Genomic DNA, 19,684 nt, shown 5'->3' with positions numbered 1-19,684 from the left:
ACACTGTCACCAAATGCTTGCTCCAAGAGGGTTGTTTGATGGGATTTCTCTCTATTATTGTAGGGCCTTTACCTTATAATGTAAAGCACCTTGAGGCAACTGTTGTTGTGATGCTATATAAATCAAACTGAACGGAATATTCAGATAAAACAAAAACACATTAGACAATTACAGCATTACATATTGAATTTATTCATGTACATATTCTTAAACTGCCCATAAACCTTTATTTTTAACTGTATTTGTTTCAAACATCACATTTATTCAGTTTATCTACACTTCAATTTGTTATAATACAACTGCATATAATACAACAAATCCAAAGACAGTAAAGAAACACAGAAGGGATGAGAAGATAGCTCAGTGACTCACAGTGTGCATGTATCTTTGGGGAAGATACTGAACCCAAATCCACTGTATCTGTGAGACAGTGTGTGTGTGTGTGTGTGTGTGCTTTTTTTGTTTTTTTAAGTCCAAATCAAAATGCCCTCAGACTCTGAGCTACTATGTGATGCTAGAACAAATTCAGTGTGCACTGGCAGAGTTCCCAAATCTCTGGAATGATCAAACTGTTTCTTTAGCAGAAAAATGAGTTACTCCGAAGAAATGTGTATTGATTTGCAGTGCCCTTTCCCTCCAGAGTGGAAAGGTGAACTAAAAGTACAAAACAATTAGCATCATCTGATTTTTATCTTGATGAATCCATTTTAATTAAATCTATTTTACCAAAAATAAAAGTAAAACAGAAAGTGAAAGTATGTCTAATTTCTGGTTCAAAGCCCATAAAAACTTTGTCTGCACCAGTATTTCTTTATAATATATATTCATGACTGCACACAAAAACTGCTGTTACAAACATCTCTTTCACTTATTCTTATCAGGGTCACACGTTTAGAGCCTATCCCAGCTACCACAGGCACAACAGTCGGGGTACACCCAGGAAAGGAAATACAGACAGGACAAGACCCACTAACTGCAGGCCTCCATCCTGTGGGAGGAAGAGAAAACCTTCTTGCTGCGAGGCACGAAGGTTGAGGTTGAGTGCATCAGTTATTATATATGACAAATGTAATTTTTGCCTTCAGACACGCTTCACCCGTCCATCAGTCCGCCCAACATATACAGTCTTTCCCATGATTAAGAGGAAATGAGAATTTTCATTTGCAGTTTTTCTTTAAATTTGGACACAAAGTCAGGTAGTGACAAACCCATTGTTGTCTTATTTTGCTTTCCAAAAACTGCCTTCAACAACATTCAGATCAGAAACCATCACAGTATAAATACTTCTTAGAATAAGACAAGTCAGACAGGGACTCTGTCCCAGCAATGAAATGTAGTCCTGCTACACCTTCTTGGGTACATTAGTGATGATAGGTTTGGGGCGGATCTTAAAAATCAGTTTTGTTTTAATGAGTGCAGACACAGAATAAGATGTGGAAGCAGAGCCTTGTTGGTCTGTTTCCATTGCTTCCTGTGTTATGTCATCGTTGTTACTGCTGTGACTGCCCTGTGAATGGCCCGAGTGCTTGGTGAGAACAGCAAAGGGTTTCTCCAGTTTGACCTGCTTCCCATAGATAATGTGATGTCCTACAATCAGCACTGGCACCCCCTGGTGGATGGGAAACAAAATAATAATTCAGTGGCAGTGGATTCTCAGCTTTCCCCCAATATAGCAGTTGTTTTGTTTGCGCTCAATTTTGATAGCACTATTAAAGATTGATATCAGTTTGTACATGCTTTGTACTTTTGTGTTACTCGCAGCAACAACTGCCCCTCATTGTTAGTCCATTTAAAAAACTCTGTGCTTTTCCGTTTGGAAAGTAAATAAATGGCAGACGACCATTTACAAGAACAACTTAAGTACCACTTTATCTTTGATCTGATGACTTGGTTATTTATTGACACAATAGGACTCATGGGTTTATTTTTGGAAGTCTGTTGTCTTAGCCCTAAAAAGGGGTATCAAACAGACGCTTAAGTGCCAAGTTGATGGCAGTCTTGTGCAGCCACAGGCACAGCCCAACTGAGACAAGTGGAAGCGAATATTGTTGTTACTTCAGTTGTACATGTTGATATTATCATCAAGTATGCTGACTTCACGAGTCTGTGTGGCTGGTATGACCATGAGCATCTCATTTTCTCTCACCAGCCATTTTTGCACTGATGTGGCTGCATTTTGAAACTGAATTAAATTAATCAAAGTACGCAGATGTTTTCGACATAACATAGCAGCTGTTTCTTCACATTCTGTTAACATTGTTAGCTAAGTTTGGAAGGCTGTAAACTATTTGCATTTCTTTAATTAATCTTTGTATTATCCAAAACTTGCATTTAGGTGACACAATGACAATTCAAAACAAAACTGAAAATGAAAAAATTCAGAAAAAACAATAAAGTGAAAAACCCACCAGCAAATTTTAAATCAAATCATCAAATTTTAAGGAAAAAAAACAGGGGAAATGATTACTGTTTTTTAATGTCATTGTTTTTTCTATTCTGGTTTGCATTTTCCAAAACTTTGTGTTTTTCTTTTTCTTGATATGTCTTACACTTAAAAAGCCAACATACTTGATTTAGCCGGTATTCGTTTTTCCCTTAGTCTGGGATTACCTGACATGGCCACTGAATACATTTCTAAATTTTGATTTGGCTCCATATTCCTAGAGTTCCAAATGAGGCGACAAAGCTTTTCATGTCAGTCTGTATTTTGTACCAATATTGTCCCATTTCATAAATAAACTTGCTTTATTACTACCTAAAGTACTTTCTTCTGTGTGAGATTGTGCTATTCTCATATAAACTTAATTTTAATTGATTTATAAACACTGCTATTATTTTTGTTCTCCATCTACAATACTAATTGAGGGAAATGATGCTGGATTTTAGTAAATACATAAATGATCTTTTTTGGGGGGCTATACTGTGTTTTTCAGCATGTTGTGTACCTCTTTGGTATACAGTAGATCTCCCATCACATTTCCGGCCAGACCAGAGTTGTGTCTAGACACCATCTCCCCCTGTAATTCCACCACCAGCCACTCGGGGGGACTGCTGCCATCCGGGCTGCCTCTACAAGAGCAGATGCATATCAACAGCCTATAAAGCAGTCATACTCAGCCTGTTTAATTCGGTAGATAAAAGAGCATATGTTATTTAGTTTGTTTTTAATTATTTTGAAAAAACATCAGATTAAAAGTTATATTTCAAAAGCAATACAACATCCTTTCAAAGTTGCGTTTAATAATGGCAATGCTGGACAATTAAGCTAAACTTTCTGATAAAATCCTGCCACCTTGTGGTGAAAGATTTCAATACATTTTACAGTTATAATTTTCTATAATAAAAAGGTACCCCTAAAAACTTAATTGTAAAAAACAAACATTCAATATATTCTAAAAAGAAAAAAATATAAATATTCACACTGTTAGCTCAGGCACACACCACTCACATGTACGAAATAGATTTAACTTTAGACTTAAACCTTGACTTCCCTCATTCTCCTACAAACTTATTGAGCTAAAACAAGTATTTTGTCTCCGCATGTATAATGTGATAGCAATACTGTATACAAATTTCTAAAACCTAAATTTGTTAAAATGAAAAAAAAAACAACCCATCTCATCCTCTCATAAATGCACCTGTCCAAGCCTACACAGGGATGTCTAACATTTTTCTCCCTCTCTGTCAGCATCATGGCAAAACCACAGGAGGATTTACTAGAGCTTGAATACCCAGGTCCTGAGTTTTTAAGAATGAGCCTTTTCTTACTTTTAACAAACCAAACATTAAGCCTTTCAATGGTCTAGTCTTTGTAAGAAGTGTTGCTGGACCATAAATCCCGCTTTAATCCTAAAGTATAAATTCTACTCTCCTCTTAAAATGTGGCTAATGACACTATAGTTGTTCCGATCATTAGCATGAACTTGCCTTGAGTATTTCCCCCATAAACATATATTTGGCACTAAGTAATGGAAAGATAAAGTTCGCTCATCAGTCTTACCTGATCATTATTTGAACCATCCTCCCGTCAATAACGACTAGCAATAACACCAACTAATTTTCTACCGATGTAGCGCTTCAGCTGCAGTCACAAACCAGTACTCTGCACTCGGTTCGTATTCCGACAGTATTTCCCGCCCACTGTGAGCGTTTCTTCTTCGTCGTCTTCTTCTTCGGCGGTTGACATCAACAACCAGGTGTATTACCGCCACCCACTGAACTGACGTAACAAGACTCCAGAATGTAATCCACAGCACATGATGGGAGAGTCCCATTCCACAAAGAATCCATGCACCAATTACCAACTCCCTGATACTTGGAGCAGTTGAATGAACCATTCCAATAAATCCATATGCAACTACTGTCCACTACATTTTATCCAAGCCGTTGTCCGTACTGTCGACGTGATGACGTATGTCCATGAATCCACTACCGGTTCAAAGGGTAACAACGTGGGTCCTGGCGTGTCTCAGTTGGTGTTCAAGATAGTCTGGCGACAGCGAAGAGGCACAGTTGGTAACTTATGTTTTACATTAATAATTAATGCAACTGAATTACACGACGTGTTTGTAATGAGCTGTAAGGTGTTACACTTTGCTAACAGGTAGGTTGTCGCAGTTCGTGCTTCTTATATTAGCACACAGAGCGAGCACTTTTTTTTTTTTTAACCTAGATGTGTGAATTTTGTGATATTTGGTTGATAAATATATTCAGCGCAGCGTGTGAGAGATTTTTAACTCGTTTACTCATTATGTACCTTAGGTGGCAGACCGGTGTTACAGTTCACATTAACTGTTTATGTTTATCCACATGTCAGCCCGTTGTAACGAACAAAGTAGAACATCTCAGGCCCCCCCACACCTGGGGCCTGAGATGTTATAAGAGAAAGGGGGAGTCTAAGACGTGTTTTGACACACAGACAAACAAGCACACACAGACACAAACATGCATTCCCACCCTCATGCACGCATATATAAATACTCACCCAACAGGGACACACACACACACACACACACACAGCCTATACAAACTCTGAAGTCCTCCGGAAAAGACCCTAGGCCTCACTCCGTCCACTCATATGTGGTGTTGATGTAAAATCCTGTTTTTCCTCGCTTTTTCTTGAACGCGCTAACTCGGGAGTTCGAGGTATCTGGACTCGGCGTTCAACATTCCCCGAGTTAGGGTCCGCGGCAAGATGGTGTAGGGAGCAGATGTATTGTAAACAACTCCACATAGCAAGATCCCGATGCACCGGAAGTTGTCACCCTCTCACCAAGCACCTTTCTGATGGTCTTGTAGCTCATCAGAGCTCATCTGACAGCTGTTTTGTCTCATCTATGGTGATGGCACACCACAGATGAGACAAAACTCATGTTGAGATGTGCCACAAGGGGGCATAGGCAGTCTGTGGGAGCCAGAATTTTGACTGGGCTTTAAGGCATCAAATAGTTTCACTTAATTTCACTTAATCATGTACAAAAAATTTTATCATTTGTATCTATCTGGGTTTTTTTCCTGAACTTTTGGATGATTTTTTTTTTAATCTCCATTACAGTGAAAAGACTGCTCATTTCTGTATATTTTATGAACTGGAGATGGCGAACTTTTCATTTTATTGCTTTGATACAAGGTCTTAATCTTGTCAAACTTTGTGATATACTGGCAGGCAGAGGTGACTGCTCGTTGAAAAGGACGAAGCGTTTTAAATGATAAAACTGCAAATTGTAAGAAACGTCTTTATGTATTCTAGGTACATTTTCAGATCAGCAGTAAGTGTTTTCAAACAATAATTTTGGACTTTTTGGAATTGTCAATTTCTTACTAAGAAAAACCTTCAATATACTTTGCTCAAAATGCCATTAAAGGTTGTTTTATGAGTATTGTTTTGCTTCTTTTGCCCAGCTGTCACTGAAATGAGACTACCTTTTTTCCCATTTTCTAGTCAATAATGGGCGAGTTTAAAGTACATCGAGTCCGCTTCTTCGACTACATTCCGAGTGCTATCCGGACCATGGCGTTCAACAGTCAAACTGAGCGGCTGGCTGTGGCCCGGGCTGATGGCGCAGTAGAAATCTTCAACTTCAATGACAATTTCTTCCAAGAAAAGGTAATGCCATTAGATAGATGACATTACTGCATGGTTTAAATGCACTAAGTATTCATTCACACATCCGAATCATTGAACTCATGTGTTCCAATGGCTGCTATGGCCACAAGTATATAAAATCAAGCAGCTAGGTATGCAGACTGCTTCTACAATCATTTGTGAAAGAACTGATCAATTTCAAAAGCTCAGTGAACTCCAGCATTGTACTGTGAGAAGATGCCACCTGTGCAACAAGCCCAGTTGTGAAATTACCTCTCTACTAACCATTCCACAGTCCACTGTTAGTAGTACTGTAAACAGGAACTCAGCCATAAAATGGTACGATGTGTAAAATCACAGAGTGAGATCAGGTGCTGAGGTGCATAGTCTGCAGAAGTCTCCAACTTTCTGCAGGTTCATTTGTTACAGACCTCTAAACTTCATATGGCCTCCAGAACAATGCATAGAGAGATTCATAGAATGGGTTTCCACGACCAAGCAACTGCATCCAACCCTTACATCACCAAGCGTCACACACAGGTGGTGTAAGCACGCCACCACTGGTTCCTAGAGTAGTGGAAACATGTTTTCTTGAGTGATGGAGCGTTTTTCCATCTGGCAATCCAATGGATGAGTCTGGGTTTGGAGGTTGCTAGGAGAATAGAACTTGTATGATTGCATTGTGCCAAGTGTTACATTTGGTGGTGTGGGGTTGTTTTTCAGGGGTTGAGCTTGGTCCCATAGTTCCAGTGAAAGAAACCCTAAACCCTTCAGCATACTCACACATTTTTGGCTATTTCATGCTCCCAACCTTGTGGGAACAGTTTGGGGATGGTCCCTTACTGTTCCAACTTGACTGCACACCAGGGCACAAAACAAAGTCCATATAGACATGAACAGTTTGGCGTGGAAGAACTTGACTGACCTGCACAGAGTCCTAATCTCAACCCAACAGAACATCTTTGGGATGAATTAGAGCGGAGACTGAGCCAGACCTCCTCATCCAACGTTAGTGTCTAGACTCATAAATGTGTTTATGGAAGAATGATGAAACATTTCCATAAACACACTCCTAAACTGTGGAAAGCCTTCCTAGGGAGGATGATGCTGTCACAGCTGCAAAGGGTGGGCTGACATCATATTGAACTCTATGGATTAAGAATGAGATGTCCATCAAGTTCAAATGCGTGTGAAGGCAGATAAGTGATTACTTCAGCAGTATAGTGTAGTTTTGATAATGGCAAGAAAACACCTAGAAGATTAATTGTAGGGAACCCTTCACTGCTCTGTATCACTTTGTGTCACACTCTTGGACCATAGTGTTGTTCTTTTGTGCAGTAATTTTTCTCATTATTGAAGGAGTCAAGGATGAAGCCAACAGACACTGTACCAAATAGATCTAAAAGTGCACATAGCACCTTAAAAAATAAAAGGAGATAAACAAAAATACAATTCTGCTGTGTGTGTTTGTGTGTGAGAGAGAAAATGTCAGGAAGCTCCCACGACAAGTGGAGAGTGACAGGCATGGGAACCCCCTCACCCCCAGTAACCATGTTAAATTGCCTAGCCAGACACTCGAACTGCACAAAGAGACACCTCACCTTCTGAAGTGTGGATGATGGGTAGATGTTCAAGACCAAGGCTTCTGGTTACTGTCCAAATTCTTTTAGTTTTTTTTATTGCTAAAAGCCAATGAAAGTGGTTAAATGTAGCCACAGGCATGATGATCACTGCTGTGAGTGAGAGATGTGTCAGGTGTCAAGGCTCAGGGGTTTGCATTTTTCTACATTTTACCAAAGCCCTCAATGGCATAGTGGAGTTTTGTAAAAGTGGTCTTGAAGGTAATAATATGATGCTAAAATTATTATTCATTTTTGTTTTGGGTATTATGTACTTTGCTTTTGTGTTGTGTCTGTTGTTTCTGTAATGGCAGAAGGAAGGTAGATGATTCACAGCTGCAGACCAAATGTCAGGTACAAATAAAGAAACCTGAACCTAACCTCCACACTGGTTTTAATTTTCTCAGGTGATCCCAGGACAGGATGGCCGAGCTATTGAGGCTCTGTGTTGGGTGGGCCATCGACTGTTCAGTGCTGGTTTGAATGGAGAGATCACAGAGTATGACCTGGAGAACCTGAGGCCCCAGTATACTGTAGATGCATATGGAGGACCAATCTGGACCATCAGTAGCAACAGCCAGGGAACACAGCTGGCAGTGAGTGTAAACCTTCTGGATGTTATTTTACACTTCAGACATTTCCTGTGTCAGACTCATCAGGAAGTCTTGTTGATACATTAATCACAAGAAATGTTTTCTGGGTCAGGTTGGTTGTGAGGACGGAACTGTAAAGATATTTGCAATATTGGAGGAGAGGATTCAGTTTCAAAGAAACCTCAACAGACATAAAGGTAAGACGACAAACTAGTTCACAGGTCTTTTCTTTAAAGAGTGTAAATTTCTGTCTTTAAAAAGGCTACAAACGTTAGACAGTGAACAATAGATCAGCTAATATTACTACAGCTGCGATTGTCCGAAGCGTCTGTGTGTTGTATTGAAAACAGATCAACTGAACTTAAAATGGTGTCAGGCTGTGCTTTTGCATAATACAAATTTGTACCACAAATGGTGCATCGAGTTTTTTCTGACTCCAACTTGGAGTCTGCGCTCTGGAGAGACAGAGACAGCACCTATACTAATGAGAAGATAAGGTAATTTGTGTTAATAACCACTGGATGACAAAACTGTATCTTAAACAAATATTTGTGTTTGTGAACCCGCCTGATTCAGTTGTCTTTGACCTCTTTAGGACGCATCATATCTTTGTGCTGGCATCCATCGAGTGCACAGATTGCTGCTGGAATGACTGACATGATCACAATCTTTGATGCAGAGACGGGTATTTTCTCCTCGAGCTGCTTTGCACAATTAGCAGAAATACAATCAGTTAAAACTGAAATGGAGCATGAGAAGAGATGTGTGTTCTTTACTGATGTGATTGTGTTTGTGACTGCAGGGCATGCTACACGCAGACTGCTGGTGGACAGGGCTACGGGAGCATCAAAGAATAAAGAAGTGGTTGTTTGGAGTGTTGGTTATCTGTCCGACCACACCATCATCAGTGGTGATTCTGCAGGAAAGGTCCAGATCTGGAACGGACTCACAGGAACTCTGGTTAGAACTTACCTGGTCACCAAGTGGGATGTTCTGGTTCTGTCTGTTTCAAAGGTGAGATGATACACTCACTGCTGCAGCTAGCTATGGGTGCACACACCTGTAAAGTCACTGATTATAAATGCTTCACAGGATGAGAGCAGTGTCATAGCTGGAACATCCGAGGGCACTGTCATCCAGTTCCAGTTCATCTCCTCAACCGTGGACCAGCATGATAAAGAGTGGGTCCGAACCAGGACGTTTCGAAACCACTCCCATGATGTGAGCGCACTTGCTCACACAGACACCGCAGTGGTTTCTGGAGGTAAGTGTTAAATCTGCTTTTGGAAGTTTCTATATGTAATCGGTTATTTTTGATGTTTCAAAGTTTATACAGGCGATGAGTCCACGATTCTGTCAGTAAAGATGTTTTCTAAGTGTTCTTTTAATGTTGCTATTGACATGATGGCTGGTAGCGAAAGATGAGCTTTGTAGGTGAAGCTGTAACTGAACTAGTTTTTTGATTTTCCAAAGGAGTAGAGCTGCCTTATTAGATTAAAGGTACAGTCAGTAATTTTTAGGTCATTTAATAGGAAAAAAGGATATTATGCTCAAATTTACAGAGATTAATGTGTAATTAAATTTTCAAACAAAGTGATGCACTCACATAAATGTATCTTTTAAAAATAGATAGGAGTAATCACGTGACCTCATATGTAGTACACCAAAGGCACAGGGACAGACGTCAGAGGTGTTCGCGTGCCATTTAAATGTGTGCCAGCATGAAGGTTCATACTGTTTAATCATTGGAGAAGGGCTCCCCAATAAATGAATGAGAAGGAAAGGGGCAAAGCGTCTTAATAAAATGTCATCCTCCTCACCTCAAGCAAACATAGAAGTTAGTATTTGCAGCATATTTTAACATGTCTTTTTTGTTTTTTTAGCCAAGTATTTCAGCCTTGAAGTTTCCTGTGACCTGCTCTCTAGAGCACCCATTCCCAAATTCAAGAGTGCTGTGGCCTACTTAAAAACAAGAAACTCCCATAGAGCCCACCCAAGCTTAAATCTTCACTCTGATCAAAAGATGAGGGAGTGTTATGTCCTTGTGAATGTTACCCAGTCATACACAGTGTTAAGGACAAAGTGAGACTCACCTGCCACTTAGGCACAAACCTAAATACAAAAGCAGTAAATTCAGGTCAACGTAATGAATAATATCACAAACTAACCATCTCAAATTATGTGTTTTAATTTGCTTTTTATATAAAAAAGAAATACATTTATATAAATATGTAGTTGTACACAGAGTAATTTCAAGCTGAATTTCTGTTATTTCTGCGGCCCATCTGCAGTAGTATCTTTGTGGCCACCAGGGGCCCCCGGCTCACTCTGAAAATCACTGATCTAGAGATGAATGTAGGAATGCAAGTATTCAACACTGTGTTAACCTGCCACCTCCCCAGGACAAAGTCTGTGATGTCAGATTGCCTGATGTGCAAAGTGTAGGTAATGCATTTACCTCTACAAAGAGGGCATCACCAGTGTTGCCTCCAGTGCATCCTCTCAAGGCAGCAACCTCACCTATATAACACTGAGTATTTCCACTTGTCCAGAAGCATCTGGAGCAGACTATTTTCTGCTGTTTGGTACATGTGAGAAACGAAGGCTGGAAAATGTGGAATATAAAGGATGGCTAGCTTCTGTGCTTCAAATCTGTGCTTCAAATCTGTGCTCATTCTAATGGCCAGTACAGGCAACAACCCTGGTTGCACAAAGAAGTTGGCTTGTATAGAAGTCTTATTGAACACAATGTCACGTCCCTATTAGTGGTCTGTTTGTGGTTATGGTAGTGTCCAGATGGATAATAGAACTGGGTATAGAGAGGGCCTGTCTTTTAAAAGTCAAGTTGCTGTTGCTGCCTTTAGTTTTACATTCAAATTCAGTCATGCTGGTCTCATGATGTGTGTTTGTAAAAAGTTAAGGTGACAAAAGGAAAAAGCATTTGGGATCATGCAAATCAGCGCATAAAATCAAAGTGGCTAAAGAAGCAACCCAGGGATTTAAAGTTTAGATGTAAAGTTAAAAAAGATGGTGTTTTGATATTTTCCTTCAGGTATGGACACCCAGTTGGTGGTGCGCCCATTGCTGGATAAGGTGGAGAAGAACACTCAAGAGTCAGCACTGCGCAAAATAGCTTTCCCACATGTGAGTAGAAGAAAACGTCGAACAAGTCAATTCAGCTAAAGTGGAGTCTTTAAAATTGAACTAACCTGTTATTCTATCTGTATTTCATGGATTAGCCTGTTAACAAATTATTCTGAAGCACTTTAATAATGTTTAATACCATTTATTAAAACCAATGTTGTCCATGACTGTTCCTGTTACAATGTGCAGTGACCTTTTTTTCTGTCTTCTTGTAGAGGAGCCTAGTTGGCTGTGCAAAGAAAGCTGGACTCCTTCTCTTCCAGTTCCCTGATCGCTTAGAGCTGTGGAAACTTGGAGAAAGTGAAGGACACGGTGAGCAACACACTTGCATAGAGAAACATTTAACTATAAGAAAACTTAAGGAGCTCTTTGATCTACATAGTTAATGAACAATGAAACAAAAAAAATCTACTGCTATTGAGAATAATCCCCTTATTGTGCCTGCTTCAGCTTTGTTCAACGTGCTAATTGTGCACTCAGCACCTTCACTGATTTGCTAACAATGAAAATTGCCCATGAAGGGACAAATAAAACGAATGATTATTTCCAGTTCCAGTTTATTCTTGAATACTACAGCAGCTTTGCATGAATTACAGTCCAGTAATGAGAATCCTTGATGAGTAAATAATAATAATAATAATAATAATAATAATAATAATAATGACAGCAGGTGTACCATCGCCTTGACGACCTCCATCGCCTTGACGACCTCCATCGCTGTGCTGTGTTTGTGTCGCATACTGCGTCACAGGACTGCACTGCTGTAACAATCCCACATGCATTAGGTGGTGCTCAGTTGTAATAGATGTGGCAGAAACTGAGTGGAGTTTAATCGAGTTGTGCCGAGCCGAGTAGGTACTGGTGGAAAAGCTAGAAGTGTAATAATTCTGTACACACAGGAAAACCTGGTGACCGTCTACCTGTGAAGAGGAAACCAGAGAAGCTGATCGAGCTGAAGAGGAAGGTATGTGTTAATATTTTCGATGTATCCGTAGTTTCTTTCAGAGCAACATTTGGTTTGCTGCAACGCTCTAAAAGATGGCTGCCTCCTTTCAAGCTGTGGCGTCAAGGCTTTTCTGTTCACAAGGAATGTCACATTTTTAGAAAGTCTACAGGAAAAAAACAATTCTCTACAATCATGAAATCTGGTAGCTTATCAGTGTTTAGTTGACATAAACACTAAAATATATAATCTGTCTTGTTTGTGTGTTTAACGCCCTTATTTCTGCGAAAAGTGTTTTTACAGTGACGTTTTTTGTGTACGTTCTGTGATTCACAAAATAACTTTATAGGACAATTGCTAAAATTACAACAGCATGATTGCACACATAGTAAGAGTCCAGCAAAACATTTTTTGCTCCTTAGAATAGAAACGTCCTTTATTGTAATTGTACATGTGCAACAAAATTGGGGGTGCACTGCAATTGTATTATGTCTTTATAGTGTGTTAAATAAATACATAAATAAATAAATAAAATTAAAAATTAAAAAAACAGACTTTAACCTTCTAATTCTAATGTGACGAGCTTTAAATATAATTACATCGTGTCTTCTAATAAAATACATTTAATTTAATTGCAGGGAAATGATGTCCCTAGTGTGTTAGTGTGGCCTTTGTGTTTCCTTTCAGTCAGATTGAACAAGACACTTAACAATGACCCTTGAAGAATTAGTTTTAGGCGCCAGTGTGCTTGATGTATCCATACTTTGTGTGTCGCTTCCTGCAGGGAGAGGATCACATCTGCTGTAGTGCTTTGTCTGCATGTGGGGGCTGGTTGGCATATTCCACTGTCTCCAATGTTCGTCTCTACAGAATACAGTATAGCAACACCATCAGCATTAACAAGGTGAGTACCCTAGCACGAGCATGCCTGTGACATTGCACTTAAATAACACCACTTTAAATCATAGCAGGAGTTTTTGTTTTCTTTTGTTTTTCTAAAGGTGTAAAGTAATTTCAGCAATGTATGTGTCTTAAGTACTGTGTGGGATGTCCCTCTTGTCAAGAACTGTGAGTGCAAACAGTGCACAGTTAACACAGCTCTTCTCTCAATGCACCACAGAGTGGCTAAAACTAACATTTACACCCCTTGAGAAGCTACCGGGGTGTTCAGGTAGACCGTAGGTTCACTGGATGTATCAATTTACCATCCAACAAAAGTTTTTACATGTAAAGCTGCTCAAATAATCACAAGTGTAAAATGATGCCTTTGACTAAATATAACAAAGTGTGATGATCTCTGTGTCTTCATCTCTCCAGGTGTCCAAGCTGCCTAAAGAGCTTCGCTCGGTCCACCAGCTCTGCTTCTCCTCTGACTCCTCCAAACTCTTTGCTTCCTCCTGCCAGTCTTCAGTTATTGTTGTTGCTGTCAGTCAACAGGAGTGCAGATATCTTCATACCCTTAAACATAAGACAGGTGAGTGGAAAGCCAGGAGCACAACCCACAGAAGCCAAACCAAACGGAAAGACAAGACAGTACCTTAAACACAATATATTGGGTACATGCATCATATTTTGAAGCAAATTAATGCCCAGGCCTGAGTGATCTCACCAAGGCTAAAGATCCAAAAATGCATTCACTCGAATGCATTTTTGGATCTTGAAGCTGGCTCCTTGACTCCATGCTCCGAGGAGCCTGTTAGTGAGTCCAGAGTCCAACACACGCACACACATACACACACACACACACACATACACACGCACACACATACACACACACACACACACACACACCATTGCGTGCATTTTCCACTTTTCTATCCAGGTATAGTTTTACTGCGCTGGGAGACTGTTTGGGATCTTTGTCATGCTGATAAATGAAACCACTGTCCAGATGATATTGCATGGTGATCAAAAAGCTGACAGTGATTGTGTGTTCATTTAATTACAATTGCAATAATTTTGACAATACTTCTGGTTGAAAAATAATCCTAAGCCATGGCAGACGTTCCACCATGTTTTACAGATGCCTGTAAACTCACTGCTGTTCTGACCTCCTTTATACATATTTATGACACATCAAAATATCAAATTTGGATTCATCATAGCTTCTTGTAATAAGATTACGGTACAAGAAGGTCTGGCCCCTTGGAAGGAAAATATAAAGAAATGATTGCATTAAACGTTCTCCCTCAAATGTCTAGGGACGGCTCTGTAAAGCCCGATATTTACAGGGACAGATCAAAGCCGGACTTAAATGGTAACCAGTAGGCATTCCCGACCTGATGCAGCTCCTTCTGTCAAGTTATTGTTTCCTCTTTGTAGATTGTAGCAGTAGACTCAACTCTCCTCAGGCTTCTTGCCAGAGATCCTCACTGCTTCTGCTCCATGATGCAAATTGCACGAAGGCCATTCCCTGCCAATGCTACATGCAGCTATACTGTGCAGTTGTAACTGTTTGATAACATCTTGCATAACTTGTGTGTGTGTGTGTGTGTGTGTGTGTGTGTGTGTGTGTGTGTGTGTGTGTGTGTGTGTGTGTGTGTGTGTGTGTGTGTGTGTGTGATATCAAGGTTCCAGACAGCCAGTGCACCTTCTTTGTGCTAGTGACGATGGTAAATGGCTTGCTACAGCAAACACTGACTGTGAGATCCACATCTACAACCTCCACAAGATGAAGGTGAGTTCTGATTTATTGATGTGTGAAACTTGAATCATTTTTGATACATTAGAGTTTGTAAAATCTTAATTTCTGTTTTGTTGTAGCTCCACTGTATGGTTCCTGTGTACAACTCCTGTCCGACTACAATCGCCATCCACCCAGTGACCAACAATCTCATCTCTGTGCATGCTGACCAGCAGGTCAGAAACAGCTTAAGATTTAGTTTTATTCAGATCTCATAGTAACCAACAGATCCTGTAACTGCATGTGTTCTCTGTCATGTGCAGATCTTTGAATTTTCCTTGGTGCAGAAGGAGTACACACAGTGGAGTCGAAGACTGCAGACACAAGGACTGCTTTCCCTGTGGCTGGAGCGGGACACGCCCATCACCCACATTACCTTCAACCCGAAAAACCTGGATCACATCATTCTGCACGACACATACATGTTCTGCATCATTGATCAGAGTCTGGTATGTGTGTGCATGTCCATAGCTGTGTTAAAATAGTTGGCCCAGGCGTCAGTGTGTGATAGAGATGGAGGAGAAAGCTGAATGTGATTCAATGGTCTCGATAAGCTTAACAGGAAGTCCAGAACCAGTGGCAGCCCTGATAATGTGACTAACACCACTGTGCTTGCCTCTCTCTTCATGCTACATCATTATAACTAATTCAGCAGTGTTGTTTTTGAGCACACAAAACTACAAAGCACTGCAGACTTCTGTGGAGAGCAGCAGCTGTTTCTGTGGTTTCCTACTATGGACACCACACCAGTTTAAATATCTGTGTGTGTCTGAGTCATGAGCAAACATTTTAACCCTCTCCAAAGATTTATGGACAGTTCAGCAGTTATTTCAGACCTTGTTGAACATTCTGTGGTCTGCATTTATACTCATCTTTACCGATGTTCCCTTGTATGACTGATTAACTAATATCTTTGGATTAGTTTGTATGTATCCATTAGGAAAATTAATCGAGAAGTCCTCGGGAGAATTTTTGTTATTCCCGTCAGCTTTTGCCTTGAGCATCCAGCTGGCGCCAGGGGGGGCCGCATGAGAGGAAGATGGTAGTTGTTTTGGTTAGTGCGAACGAACTGCTTCCAGTTTTACAGTTGGTCTAATGTCCGTCACTGGTCACCAGGTCTCTCAATTCCCGTTGTTCTTCTTCAAGATGTTATCCATATAGCAGAGCCATGAGCTTCTCCAAGATCTTATCCATAATCCGGTAAAAACAAACACAGTCTGAGTACTCACAGCCCTGCCCATTGTCTATCATGTCGGCCAGCCTTGTGGGATTTTGAACAGCTATAGCCGCTTCATGTTCTTCGATAAGCCAGGTCCTCCATCGAGAGTGTCGCCAGACACACGACGCAACCGACCATTGAGTATCTGGCAGCAAACGTCTCTGCAGGACAATCAGGCTCTCTCAAGCCCAGGAGTGTGTCAATTCCGTTAAGGGACCAGTTGATCAAATCCATAATTCTTCTTTAGGTTTTTAGACAACAAGTCTGGGAGACTCTCTTAGGTTTAGAGAATAAGCGAGACTATACAAAAGACACGAGAAGCCAAGCAGGAAAGATAAGGGAGAAGGAGAAAGTGCGACCGCCTCCGTCAAGAGCTGGCTATATTTTTAGAAATTTTTTTTTGAGAATCTTGAGGCTTTACTAATCTCTTTCTGTCACTGTGTATTTCTGTGTCTTTGTATCTACATGCAGCCCTTCCCAGAATTGAATGCAGTGCTCTGGAATCAAATGACATTAAAGAGCCTTCCTGTGTCACAGAGGATTGGACAAAGCCATGCCTTTAAGATCTGTAAGAGTTTCCAGGTAGGATATTTATGGTGACTACAATGTTTAATTTTACTGCTTCAAACAGTAGCGACCGCTTCAAACTCAGCTATGTTTATAAGCGCACATGTAGTAGTTTTAAAGGATGAAATCCCACCTTGTGAAATACACATCATCACAGTCAGACAAATAATTCAAAGCTGCACGGTGGTCAAAAAGCAAAGAAACCACCTTGTTTCAAATGAGACATTTGAGCAATGTCATTGTTGTGGCAACAAATAAATAAACAATAATAAAAAATAACTTTCAGCTTCCATTAATCCTTCACATGAAGCTGTTATACTAGCTCGCACACTTGTAGCCACGTGTCACTAAAGTGTGACTGTTCTTCACTGTGGGTGAACTATATCAGGTAAGGGTGATGTACAGCAACGGTTTTCAGTTCATTATGTGTAGCTCAATCCAATAGCAGAGCACTTTATTTTTAGATTCGTGTAAGGGAGAGAAGATCCTGGAAGTTTAGAACTAGCAGTTCCTTGTTTGTCTGGAATTTCCAGTCCTACAGGACCTTAGCACTGTTGTTCACAACCACAGCTGGTGATATCTTCCAGAGGGAGACGGCGGCACAAATATTCCTGTACACTATCACAACCACTTGGTTGTGTGTCTCAGTTTATGCCGTTCCAACTTGTATCTCACATTCTGCTAATGTGTGTTGTAGATTGTAGCACTTGGGGTCGTTGGCTGTGGCAGACGCCTGCCTCTGTGGATATTATACTGGTTATACGTTCTTGCATAACCAGTGCTTGGAGTTCGTCAGAATTTGTGGGTTTTGTTTGTCCACCCGCTTCTTGAGGATTCACTGCAAGTTCTCAGTGGGTTCTGTGCCGTTTCCTGGCCATGGATCCAGAATTTTGATGCTTCTTTCACCAAGCCACTTAGTTACCACTTTTCTGCTGACATCTCTTCTACTGATCTTTTGTCCCACAGCACCTCATGTGTGTCAGTCTATTGGAGGATCTCTCTCTGGTGGTAGTAGAGCGCCCCCTCCTGGACATCATGTCTCAGCTGCCAGCACCTGTCCGCCAGAAGAAGTTTGCAACCTAAAAGTACATGTGATAGGATGAGATTGTTACCTCTTTGTATTAATAAGTATCCATTTTGTACAAAAAGTTTTGATAATGTAATTTGAAAATAAAATAAAGTATTTACTGTTATCTGTGTTGGATGCAGAAGTGCGCTGAAATCTTTGTCTCTTCTTCACTTAATGTTATGAACTTGCTGGAAACCAAAAGTGTAAACAAGACTGGAGCTATATGATGAGAAAAAGACACAAATGATGGAACGTTTCAAAGACACAAAGACCTGGATGACTTCTAATCTTTAACCAGGATTTCCTTTTCCTTCAGTGTGACTATTAAACAAATATGTAGGACTGCATTTGCACAAGATCTCTATAATTGGAAACATCCTGTCTCAGTAGTGCTGAAAACTAGTTAATGCATGACTTATATCTCACAGAACTGTATGCTTTTAGAGAAAATAAAGCCAAATGTCACTCAGATTACAGTACTGTTGACATATGAAGCAAACGTTTTTAAACCTGTGCTTTGGTGTTAATTTGTATTTTTAAAATGTTCATGTTCCCTTTAATGGAATAAATTAATCTGCACAGTTAATTGGGAAAGAATCATTTTTAGACACTTGGGGGGAAAAGTCTATAGTATTACATTACTTGAAGTATAAAAATGGTAAATATATTTGACTAAATCTAAAACTTGTCACCTCTCAGTATAGATGGTCTTTGATTCACTCTGCTTATGTAGCGCTAACCCGAGAGGACCCACCAAATGAGAGCTCAGGATGATCTTGATGCACAACTGTGCTTCCCATGTGGGTAATTAATGACTGAAATATCCATAAATCCCCCCCCCCCCCCCCCCCCCCCCCCCCCCCCCCCCATTTAAGGTTGTCGATTAGCTAAAGCATGCTACTTAAGAAATGTGATAATAACATGACTGGTAACTATGGCACATTCAAGTATCACCTTGGAAGAAGTATCATCTCTCAGTGTTGCCTCTGCAGCAACAACTTTGACTTGTGTAGGGACTCAGTACCAAAGATATGTAACTACTGACTCAAGTTTGCCTATTTTTTCTAAATCTACACAGGAAATAACACTTTCCACGGGCAGAGTTGGGGTCAACATTGGGCAGTCGCATACCTCCAGTGACGCAGTCATGCTGGTGAAAACCAATCTCCGCCCTCTGTCTGACCGAAAAGTGTAGGCGGATGGACACATTTGTGGGATTTTCGTGAAACTGTTGCTTCTTCTCCACCTACTGTCCCGTTTTTTCAAATGATGATTGTGTATTGTTTGGGATATCCGAGATCCCCAGGAGAATTAGCAGCACTGACAATAGTGGGTGTATTAGTGGGAGGTGCACACCTGTGCACCAGGTGTGGTAGGTCTTGCTCATTGAGCAAGTGTGGGAATTTACGTGTTTGTCAAGCGCAGAATATCATTTACTTGTATATCCTCGGTTTGTACTTTTAACTAGTGTTGGACAGGGCGAGGCTCCGTGAAACACTGAAACATTCGAGCCCATCTCCACGGTGACGTCTGCTGGATAATGTGACCATCGCCACATTTTGATAATGCTGATCTGTGAAACAACGACGCAAGCGTTTATCCTGTCTTTCTTATCTCACCGCAGCAGGTGTTGAGCCAAAAAGTGATTGTCTGCCAGAAAGGGATTGCAATCCGCGGGAGCGCGCGCCGCTGCTAAAAGCTGCAGCGCCCGGATTACTTCCGTTGCCAGATACTTCCGTGCAACTGATATAACGGGGGGGGG

At 40.6% G+C, this 19,684-nt stretch overlaps 2 protein-coding genes across 4 annotated transcripts; one reads left to right on the top strand and one right to left on the bottom strand.

The window, feature by feature from the left end:
• Window positions 1-172: 172 nt before the first annotated feature.
• chtf8 (CTF8, chromosome transmission fidelity factor 8 homolog (S. cerevisiae)) lies at window positions 173-4,418 on the bottom strand. Its single transcript, XM_006782242.3, has 3 exons — window positions 4,001-4,418; window positions 2,946-3,069; window positions 173-1,609 (listed from the first exon to the last, which is right to left on the bottom strand). The coding sequence occupies exons 1-3, from the start codon at window positions 4,018-4,020 to the stop codon at window positions 1,343-1,345; spliced, it is 411 nt and encodes a 136-aa protein (XP_006782305.1). The 5' UTR covers window positions 4,021-4,418; the 3' UTR covers window positions 173-1,342.
• Window positions 4,413-18,046, top strand: utp4 (UTP4 small subunit processome component). 3 transcript variants are annotated; one of them, XM_006782243.2, is made up of 17 exons: window positions 4,413-4,515; window positions 5,942-6,106; window positions 8,112-8,300; window positions 8,410-8,494; window positions 8,893-8,982; window positions 9,100-9,311; window positions 9,390-9,561; window positions 11,350-11,441; window positions 11,657-11,753; window positions 12,341-12,405; window positions 13,169-13,288; window positions 13,702-13,858; window positions 14,955-15,061; window positions 15,148-15,243; window positions 15,331-15,516; window positions 16,758-16,868; window positions 17,820-18,046. In XM_006782243.2, the coding sequence occupies exons 2-17, from the start codon at window positions 5,948-5,950 to the stop codon at window positions 17,934-17,936; spliced, it is 2,055 nt and encodes a 684-aa protein (XP_006782306.1). In that variant the 5' UTR covers window positions 4,413-4,515; window positions 5,942-5,947; the 3' UTR covers window positions 17,937-18,046. The 3 variants fall into 3 exon arrangements, with proteins under 3 accessions (XP_006782306.1, XP_006782307.1, XP_035771350.1); XM_006782244.2 differs by lacking the exon at window positions 17,820-18,046 and adding an exon at window positions 17,551-17,810; XM_035915457.2 differs by having other exon boundaries at window positions 4,451-4,603.
• The last annotated feature ends 1,638 nt before the right edge of the window (window positions 18,047-19,684 follow it).

Source organism: Neolamprologus brichardi, chromosome 7 (genome assembly GCF_056152115.1).
Source record: "Neolamprologus brichardi isolate AB-2024 chromosome 7, ASM5615211v1, whole genome shotgun sequence".
Classification (NCBI taxonomy): domain Eukaryota; kingdom Metazoa; phylum Chordata; class Actinopteri; order Cichliformes; family Cichlidae; genus Neolamprologus; species Neolamprologus brichardi.
Note: the sequence above shows the minus strand (reverse complement) of the source record. Positions and strands in the feature narration are given on the sequence as shown.